We start from the raw sequence: 10,753 nt of genomic DNA on the forward strand, positions 1-10,753 counted from the left end.
AACCGTGCTGAGCAACTGACCAATAACGACAGAGCGGATCGGCAGACCAATCAGAGCAGACTTGGCCCAGGTGGGGTCTAACAGTGGGGGCTCAGCAGAGCGTAGCTGACGGACTCAGAGCGTAGAGGGAGCAAGAAGGAGCAGTACATGAAAACAGACACTTTTTTCAGACTTTAGCTATTGTGAACGTACAAAAGTAGGTACATAGATTAAATATACGAACCCCAAAAAGGGCATAATATGGGCTCTTTAATCCAAAGTGTCTGGTATTAACACGTTTCAGAGTGACAGCTGCATAGAAAGAGACTTGAAGAAAAAAGTTTGTTGGTGTGAGACTTCTTGCAGTGTGGAGTGACGGGTAAGTCTGAGCAGAGGGCCACAGGGGCAGAGAGGAGGAATCCCCCCCTCAGACAGAAACCTGCGGGTATCCTCTGCTGCTGTTCAGTGTCAATATCTGGACTTCATCACGTCAGCCGAGGCAGAATAAAATCACAAACTATAAACCACTTCTTGTTGTTGTTCTTTGATACCCAATCACTGTACAAAAGTTGAAACAGCACTATCATTTGTCATACAACAGGCCTTTAACGTAGACTGTAAGATAGACCAGTGGTTCTCAATTGGTGGGTTGGGTCCCAAAAGTGGGTCGTGGAGCCTTCTTAGTGGGTCACGATTCTGTCCCTGAAAAAAAAAGGAGTGTCATGAAGTCAGTGAAGCGCTTTTTAAACGTCTTTGTTTTATGTTGCAGACATATTGTGTCGGTGATGTAATCTGGAGCGAGACTCACAGTATTGAAGCCCCGCCCCTTCTGCTGAGCTAAACACACATTAAATATAAGGATTAAACGCCAAGACCCCTGAGGTCAAAACCTATTATCACCATCTAGTGTGCTATTAAGTAAAAAATAAACATATAAACCAAACCATTGAAATACAATTCATAATCATACACGCACTAAACAACGGCTCCCTCAATGACGACCTCCATTGATCAGCTTCAGAACGCCCAACAGATGACTGCACTGAGACTACGTCCATGTTTACATCATAAGAAAGCACAGTTGAGTCTTTGTAGATAATATAACAAAGTGTCTTGAGATAACATTTGTTATGAATTGCCGCTATACTAATAAAGATTGATTGATAGAAAGTGTGTCTTTAAAATGTGTCCTATACAAGCTGCAACCTCCTAGAAACCTCCGTCTAGAAAAATGAAGTCAGTGCGGAAGTGCAAAATCCTGCAGTTCTTCGAGTGTCCACTAGAGGCTGACTGCAGGAACACCAGAAGTCACATACACACACCAGGAAAAAAAAACGTTTTGTACAGCATAACTAAACATGTTTACAGCCTGGTATAAAAACGAAATAGGTCTGATTAGTTATTGTCATCATGGGCACACACTGTACGGGGGGTGAATTTTTGTAAACGGCTCGGTTTCGATTTTATGAATGATATGTGTTATCGGTGTGTAGCTGACATGATCGACAGGTGGGCGCGCTGTAATGGTTCATCAAGAGGCTTAAAACCCACCTCAGTTCCAGCTCTCAGCCTGTCGTTAGGTTGATTGAAGGTTAGACTGAGACAGGATTTCCAACATGACGGCTGCTGCTGATGAGCCTCCAGAGCCCCCTGCAGGAACAGATGGGTGAAATCACTCAGGCTTCATCTTTTAATATTTACAGTCTGTGCTCCTATCAATTGTTTTTTGACTTCCAGTTGAACCACTTTTACATCTTCGACTCCCATGAAACCCTCCACTGGAAATGTATTAATAGATATGGTTAAATATAATCAATTAACCAAGTTGTCAACAGAAGGCTAGAAATAGTCCTGAGAGTGATGGAGGTCAATAAATCCTTGAAGGAGACAGCTCGGGCAGACCGACTGCTCGTCTCCTCCGCTCTATGTTTGTCGTTCATCAGACGTATGAATGATGAAACAGATTCAAGCTATGGTGTTTCTCGAGAGTCAGCCGCTGTTTTCAGTCAGTGAGTCAAGAATCACTCTCTAGCAGCTTGAAAACTGAACACTGAAAATCAGGAATAACGAGCAGAGGTCCAGTGACATGATGCAGCCATGGGAACCTCTTCTTTCAGGTGAAACTTTTAGAAGTCTAGACATTTTTATGTAAAAATGTCAGAGCTAATCCAGAGAGAGAGACAGGTCCAATATTTTAAATAACAGAAATATTTACTGGTGGGAAAGTATAATGAAGTCTTATTACAACACAACGGGACTCCATGAGTTGTTGTTGTTAGTAACATTTTCACTATAAATATTTTTATTATTTATTTTATAACTTTATTACAAATATGAGATTGATAGAAGAAATCTCCTGCAAAGTTATTGATTTTGAACAGGGCTGTCAAATGCTAAAATTGACTAGTCGCAAAATTTCAATAGTTAATTGCGATTAATTGCATTTTTTAAACCCAAATTTGAAATTCTATATTTTTGTATTATGAAAAAGTGTTAGGCTTTTATTTTGAAATGTTGTACTGTTTTAAGATGAGTACTTTACTTGCTGTTTGAATTTAACCCAGCTTTTACTTTGAAATAAGGTTCCTCAGGATCTTCAGACCACTTTATCAATTACACAAAGTTGTTCACTTTTCCTCAGCGGTAAATAACTTGTGACGCAGTTCTTCCCAGATCCTGAACTTTAAGGACTCCTTTCTTTCCACGTCTTTTTCCACTTGACATCTTTGATTCTTCTATGAACCCGTGTATCTGTTGCCTGTCCTTCCAAAACGGTGGTCACCGTCAGCCCTCTCTTATCTTCTTTTTTTATTTTCAGTCCGTGCTGTCTGCTGTGCTGATGGATCACCTGAGCAGTGATGTCAGTCAAACCTCGTGGGACACCAACCTGTCTGTTGTCAGGCAAGAATTGTTTAGAAAATGAGGAATGGGATACATCACCGCCGGTATGTAAATGTTTGTCTTACATGTCAGTGTTTATTTATTTTAAGCAAACTACTAAACTACTGCTTTAATATACAAACATTTGTTGACATTTATGGGGGAGCTGGACGATCACGTCCTTCACGTCTCCAAGTTTGCAAAGAACCGCACAGTGGAATAGAAAGTCACAGAACGTGTGTAACTCTGTGTCATCAGAGCTCTCGTTCACTTAATGATGAGACAGTGGGACAGCACGAAACACTCACAAACAAACCCCACAAGAGTGTTGGGTTTGGGACTGGGCCAAAGATGACTTGGACCTGTTTAGAAACTATTGGAACCACTTTTAGTTCAATGACCTCCAGACTAAAGGATAATCACAACGGGCTGTTTCAGACGACTGACAAGACTTTTCCTTCAAATTCAGCTCAGAGTCTTGGAGAAAACTGATTAACCTGCAGGCTCTTCTGGAAACACCCTGGCCCTGTCTGCTTCTACAGTGTTTCTGAACATTTATTTGGGTAACCTGAGTCTCTACCGACCCACAAAATGTGAAATAAACCCATCCAGTCCTTTGTTTGTGGTCTGCATAAGTCTTACAACACAGAGAAAAATGCTCCGTTTCTAATGTGCTTCCTTGTGATGTCACAGTGGGATTCTGGTTAAAAAAGAATCCCCAAACTTTTGTGCAGATTAGCCATTTTTATTCTCGTTATAAAGGAGTGATGTCTACGGGGGAAACTCAGGGGGGGTCAGTGCATTTAAAGAGACACACACACCAAAACAGAGCGTTCTGAGAGAGCTGGTTTATACAGGGTCACAAACCTCCTCTGGTGCTTGAGTCATGTTATATTTTGACCAAAGCACAGCACAGATGTTTCATTTAGACCACAGGGGAATGTTTGAAAAGGTGGAAAAGGAGGATATGTCCTCTTTAAACAACAGCAGTGGCTCAAAATGTGCAAATTTTGCAATGACAGTAGGATACCTCCCTAAGTGGGCACCAGCTGACAGCACTCCCTCTCATTGCCCTGCTTAGCGTGGCATGCATTTTTACTTATTTACTTCATCTGTCAATGAAAGTGGTGGAAGAAAAATGAAGAGGAATTATCTGTCTGGGAGTGAAAAAAGAAAGACGAAGACGAATAAGCGTCAGAAAAACTGGTAGACATATTGGTGATGAATGCAGGCTGGAGGGGCCCCCTAATGAATTTTTTCTTAGGGCCCCAACAGACTCTAGAATCGACACTGATTAACATCCATCTCGGAGTGACTGGATCACAAGTGGATGGCCTAAACGCTATCAGCCTACATACGCAGGTGGCCTGGGACCCTGTTAACACCTGGTACCAACATGTGGTTTCAGTAATTTGATCAAAAGTTATTTTGATTTCAATCAATCATTGTTGGTAAAGCGCCAATTCATATCAAGTGTTATCTTTAGATGCTTTACAAAAGAGCGGGTAAAAGACTGTATACTTGTTAAGAATAATGGGATAGGGGGAGATGGGATAAGATGCAGGAGCTCAAGTCCATTTACCATTTACTGAATCACAATTTCCCTGAAAACAACTTAAGGCAACCTGGAAAAATCTTGTTTGGCAAGCCTTTCCAAGGATGATGGGAGCCCTTTAAAAGACCTCTCAAAGGACTGCTCGAGTCTCTTCATGGAATCATGGAAAAATCTGGAGGACCCCTGTAACTCCCATAGGACTGCTAGGAGCCCTGGAGTCTTCTCAAGGACCTCTTTCACATGTAGCAGTACAGGAGAACCTCATGTCTCCGTGTCATCCCGATCGACTCTCCAGCTGCAGCTCTTCTTTTTCTGTTCAGTGTTACAATGATGGGAAATAGACATCACACTGCATCCTGAAAACTTCCTCAGGATCATTGGAGTCATCCCAAAGGATCAATGGAGCCTTTTCAATGACCTCTGTAACCCTCCTAAAGAATACAGGAACTTTCTGAAGGACCCTTGGAATACCTTCAAGGACTTCTGCAACCTTATTAAATACCAGTACTATGGACGTCTATGTAGTTTATTGTTGTAGACTTACTGCCTCTCTACATGGGTTATTCACTAAAGCTCTCTGCTGCCACCTGCAGGCATTCGTCACACTACAGAATTAAAAAAAACACTCATAATGGCAATATTTCCACTTTCCCTTTTAATATTTAATATAATGATTTTCTTCTAAAACCACATCTTAAGACCACAGATGTGAGAAAACCCTCTCACTTAAGATTTAACTTGTGCTCACATGATATCAAGCTTTTTTTTTTTACAGGATATACATCTCACTGACCATATACACTTTTTCATACAGTTCTCAGAAGAAAAAAAAAAAAAGTCAACAAACACTCGCTCACAACTACCACATCGTCTACCACATGGACGAGACACGTGAAGTGGATTTAAGGAGTTGAAGGTTTTTGGAACTGTGCTAAAAGTAAGAAAAAGAGCAGTAGTAGCAGAGTAAACAAACAAACAGGTGCTGCAGGTAACCAGAAAGTAACAGAAAAATTAAACCTTAGGATTGGTTAGATTGACACAGCTATAGAAGACTAACAGACCCTGTTAACAGCTTTAAAGTAACATATCATGCTAAATACAGCTCACCATGTTTCTCTAACACTAATATGTGTCTTTAGTCTTCAAGATATATCTTTTTTTAACAATGAATACATGTAGTGTTCCCACAAGTTTTTTGCTTTACAAATTATGGCCTTCAAGTGGAAGGAGAATTTATTTGGACTCCATTACTGTAGGCCCACTTTAATGTTAAATGTTTTCAAGGTCACATATGCAAAATACACTTCACCATGTTTTTCTAACTCTAATATGTGTCCCAAGTCTGTCTACAAACCCCCCAATGATGAGAAAAGTTCATCCTCTCCGTCTTTTGCCTGCTCCACTTTTCAGAAAATGTGTGCTCAAACAGGCTGTTTGGAGATTTTCCCTTCATGACATCACAAAGGGCAGTAACCCCTCCCCCAGGTGGGTGACACTCCCACAGCTAGGTGTTTGTTCTGCCCTCTGAGTCTGCCTTCTCATTGTAAACAATAGGACATGGCGCAAGAAAGACCGAGTACACCCAAGCCCTTCCAGAGAGGGGGGCGTGGTCAGAAACATCTCATTTACATATTTAAAGGTACAGACACAGAAACAGTCTGTTCTGAGCAGGGCTGAAATAGAGGGGTTCATAGGCATGATCAAATACAGGATCAGAGTGGATTTAGAACAAGAAACTTCACACACATGTTTTGAGGAGCTCTGAGACTTTTTTCAACTGGTTGAAATTGTCACCTTTAAGGGACAAATGTCCAACAATAACAGTGTTTAAGTGAAAGCTCATATTTCCTTTTGTTTGTGACATAATTGGTTTTCCTTAAATTGTTCCATTGCACAGTTACTTATTTGCGTCTTCTGATTATTTAACATCTCATAATGTAATTTTGCACCTCAAAGGTTCATGATCTGAAGAGACTCCTGAAGTGTAACAATGACAAATCCTGTGGTTTTAGTTTCTGTGGTGGGCGGGGCCTCACTTTGGTACACTTATTGCTCAATGAGCGGAGAAGATTTGTTGGATGAGCTGTTAAACTTCCAGTTTCATATTTGGCAGCTTGTTTTTAAAGACAGAAGCTGTGTCTCAGTTCAGAGGAAGCATCCTTCACAGGCTAACCCAAACTGAAATAAGACTGTCAGCGTCACCAGCTGTCCTACACTTTTGTTACCAAGCTCAGCTCCTGTCTCTTAGCAACCTCAACAGCTGTACCAGAACTGGTTAACATAACTAATTGGGAGCTTTTGATTGAGATGAAATCCATTACATTATTATTGGCTGCTTTGAGTCTGCCAGCTCCTTTGTATTGGCATGCAATGGATCTCCAGATTCATCGGGCCATGAAAAAGTAGGACGGCTATTTGGTCAAATTTGAAGTAGCCTTGGACATAGGACAGCCGGTAACACGCCTCTGTGACATTACCTGTCTTGTAATTCGCCTTCTGAAGGATGCAGCACCTGATTTGGGACACACTTACAGCGATGTTCTTTGTGAGATCATGAGACATCATGACGTCCTGTCGTCATGTCATCACTTCTCCAGGCCACTGGAGCTGATGCTGATCATGAAGTGAGGCTGCAGCACCGACAGGATTGGACCTCGAGGCGCCCCGGCCAGGCAGTACGCCTCGTCCACGCTCAGACCGCTGGAGCGTAGCGTCAGCAGGGAGTCGGCGCAGCGGTCCCTGCCGCCGTGCAGCGTCACCAGGATGAAGCTGAGAGGGCTGTCGCTCAGCCTGAACCTCCGCCTCATCTCACCCATCTGAGCCGCGAAACTCTGCAGACGGAGAGAATAAAGAAAATGAAGGTCCTCAGCACGAGTTGAAAAGTGATGTGCATTTATCCACAGTGTACCTGAACGGCCCGTTCGGTGCTCGCCGGCGTATGTCCAGAGTCAGGCTGGATGACAGCGTCCTCACAGAACATTACTCTGAGCTGGTCTGACGGAGAGAACGCTACCCGCTGGTCCAGCAGCGCCGAGAGAACACCTGGACCGAAGAGCACCGGACACCTCTCAATGTGTTATCAATAATTATTACTCTATGATGCATTCTGGTTCAACTTCACAGTTTTTGAAATGGTAAATAGACATGAGCTTGTATCGTTCTTTTCTGGTCTTCTGACTACTCAAAGCGCTTTTACACCTACACATTCACGCTATATGGTGATAAATCATTCTGCTGTGATGATCTCCAAACTCCTTTATGTGCTCCTTCTGGTTTTCTTCTTCTGTGGTTGTTATCTTATATCTCCCCCCCCCCCCCCCCCCCCCCCCCCGTGGGAGCGCTGGGTGCGTCTCGAGTTCATTAAAGACAGAAAGGATAAAAACGCCGCCTTTACCTTTCTGCGCTGCCTGCGACGCCTCGTTCCTGTCTGTCGTCAAGAAGAGCTGCACGTTATTTTTCTGCAAACCCTCGGCGAAATCGTCCTCGCTGGCGAAACAGAACCTGCTGATTTCAAGACCTGAGAACAGAGCAGCGTCGTGACAGGAAGTCAACACGGTCATCGACGAGGATGCAAACTGATCAGCTGTCAGTGCTGCTGATGTAAAGTCACATTCACACACTGATGGTAGAGTTTGCGATGTAAAGTGACCTTCAGAAGTAACTAATCCCTTTCATTGCAGCGGGAGCCACTTGGGGTTAAGTGTCTTTCCCAAGGACACGTCGGACATGTTGCTGCAGGAGCTGGGGATGGAACCCTTGACCTTACGGTTGAGAGACGACCGACTCTACCAACTGAGCCACAGCTGCCCTGGGAGTGTGGTTTCAGCTGATACTGTTTAGGGTCAAATTAGCATGATATCCTTGCAGCTGTTGACGGTGAAGTTAAATGACTGTAATGTGTGAGACTGCTGATATAGTTAAAGAAAGTAAATATGTTCGGTGACACTCTGGTACAAGTTAAAATGTTTATATGTTATGTTTGTATTACATTTATCTCTGTTTCTGCTGGTTACATTTAAATCACATCTCGTCTTTACAGCTGATAACGGTCAAGGCAAAATGACCACAATGAGTGAGGCTTTTTGTAGTGGTAGCTTAAATATTTAATCAACATGCTGTCTGGTGGTGCTGCTGTAATGCTTTCTATTCAGAGCGAAATTACCGTAATGTTTCGTGCTGCTGATGATGCGGGAGCTCTGCTGCTGCCGCTGGCTGTCCGTGGTGATCAGGATGACATCAAACAGGAGAGGCTCTTCAGGATTTTCCTCCTCCAAACGTTCATTAACTCGGTGCAGTAACTGAAAACAGGAAGACATAAGAGTTTATCTTTAGATGTGGATTGATTCTCTTGTTGGTCCTTGTAGCAGCTGGATGATGTTCGTAGGATGGAGTCATAATAATGGGACAGGCTTTATTAAGAGACAAGCTTTAATTATTGTCTGACAACACATGTGCACAGAAAAGATGGGAGAGACTACACAATTGTAATTTTTTACCACAAAGAGAGAAGGATAGCTCCTGATAATATCATCACTAACGGCTGCAGTGCAGATTTTATAGCGTTAAAACGATAAATAACCATCTCTAAAGGTCAGCACAAGCAGCAGAGTCCTCCCCGTCTCCCTCTCTCCGGTTGCTCACTGAAGTTAAAATGTCTTTCGTTTTTATCCAGATCATGCAGGAGACTCTCAGAGAGCACTCATGCATAATGCACTCTATTCTGCTTTTAGTTGTTGAAATGATTGATGTTGAAATCCATCTTTAATATTTGTGTCTTGCTGACTTTTTCACCACTGAATGTCTAATGATTTTTTGCCTAGGGCCCCAACAGACTCTAGAATTGCCACTGGTGGTAACACCAAGCTACTAAAGAGAACAGGGCATTACATTGGGATGGGCTGGTAAGATAATTGAGAATTATGTGATCTGGTGAAAAGGTGATGGCTCGTTGCTGTGTTTTCATAAGGTATATGACCAATAAAAGAGCTTCACAGGACACAGAAATATCATACATCAGCTTGAAATACAGACTTTGATGGATTGACGTCTTTTTACATTTTGACTCTGACCTTCAGCAGCAGGTGAGACTCGTCTATTTCCAATATTTCACCGCCATCATCGGGTCCATTTTTAAACACTTCACGGGACGTCACGGCCACAACCACCGCCCGATCAGCATCTTTCTGCAGCGTGGGACACACAACGTGAATCTTCATCTGCACTTTTGTTTGAGACATTTAAATAAGACAGGACATAAAACCAACGCCGAACCATCAGAGAACCATTGAAGCACCAATGTGAAATCATTTGAAGACCAAAACAGGACCAACATGGATGTCTGCTTACAGTACGATAAAAAGTACTGAATTTGGAGTTCAACACGGCACTTGACTCCATTACTCCATGATTTAACCAATTTGATCGCACCAAAAAAAATCTGTATTTAAATACTAATTTAATTGACATGTTTTGTCTGTTCTGGGAAAGAGTGTGCTCTGCATCCAGATTCTGTTGAACTTTACCACAAGTCGCACCTTATGGACTCAGATTTTTGCATGCCGATACCCCTTGCAAAATATGCAAGTTAAGCTTTTAAACCCTAATAAGTGATCAAACTTCCCAATCAAAATAACAACTTCAGGCGTCATTTTAATCATTATGACTCACTGACAAATTCGGCACAAGTTATTTCAGCTATAGTACATATTTTACATTTATGAATGCAACTTTTAAATGGTATGCACTGTAGTTTTTTCCACTATGAAGTTAAGTTTGTCATGATAGTACAATAAGTGTACTCCACAATAGACAATAGTGTAGAGGGAAAAAACACACGAAGAAATGCTGCAAAATACAGGATGGACTTTCTATTGTGCGTCAGAACGATAGACTGCAGGCTTTAAAAATATATACATTTTAAAGAAGTCCTATTATGGTCAGAAGTTCATGGGTGTTGTCTATGTTGTAAGTTCTGCCACTTGTCTCTTGGGTTGAGATAGCCCTGCAAAACACCCCCGAGGTGAGTCCCTTACCTGTTTTACGTCGGTGTTCTGGATGGTGGAGGCCATGTCCTCCTCTCCGCTGAAACTCTGCTGGATATAATCTGCAGGTTTCAACAGGGAAATCCACCGGTATGTTTCCAAATACTTCCACGGAAACTCCTATCAAACTTACTTCATATTGCCCCCAGAAACAGAGAACTGCCTGTTCGGGTTCCGCCTGATGTGCCGATCACGAACGAGTCGACACGAAGAGCCGACTCTTCTTGGAGAACGAGTCGAGATGACTTTTCTTATGTTGGTTAGTTGAAGGGATAGTATAAAGGCTTTCTAAAGCTGC

The 10,753-nt window shown here is 42.4% G+C and overlaps 1 protein-coding gene across 1 annotated transcript; it reads right to left on the bottom strand.

Moving 5' to 3' along the window:
• Positions 1-5,050: 5,050 nt before the first annotated feature.
• Positions 5,051-10,642, bottom strand: LOC132972953 (cytosolic 5'-nucleotidase 1B). The gene is made up of 6 exons (XM_061036115.1): positions 10,447-10,642; positions 9,484-9,597; positions 8,577-8,712; positions 7,809-7,931; positions 7,323-7,456; positions 5,051-7,245 (listed from the first exon to the last, which is right to left on the bottom strand). Exons 1-6 carry the CDS (start codon positions 10,480-10,482, stop codon positions 7,000-7,002), a joined length of 789 nt encoding a protein of 262 aa, XP_060892098.1. The 5' UTR covers positions 10,483-10,642; the 3' UTR covers positions 5,051-6,999.
• Positions 10,643-10,753: the final 111 nt, after the last annotated feature.

Source organism: Labrus mixtus, chromosome 4 (genome assembly GCF_963584025.1).
Source record: "Labrus mixtus chromosome 4, fLabMix1.1, whole genome shotgun sequence".
Lineage (NCBI taxonomy): Eukaryota > Metazoa > Chordata > Actinopteri > Labriformes > Labridae > Labrus > Labrus mixtus.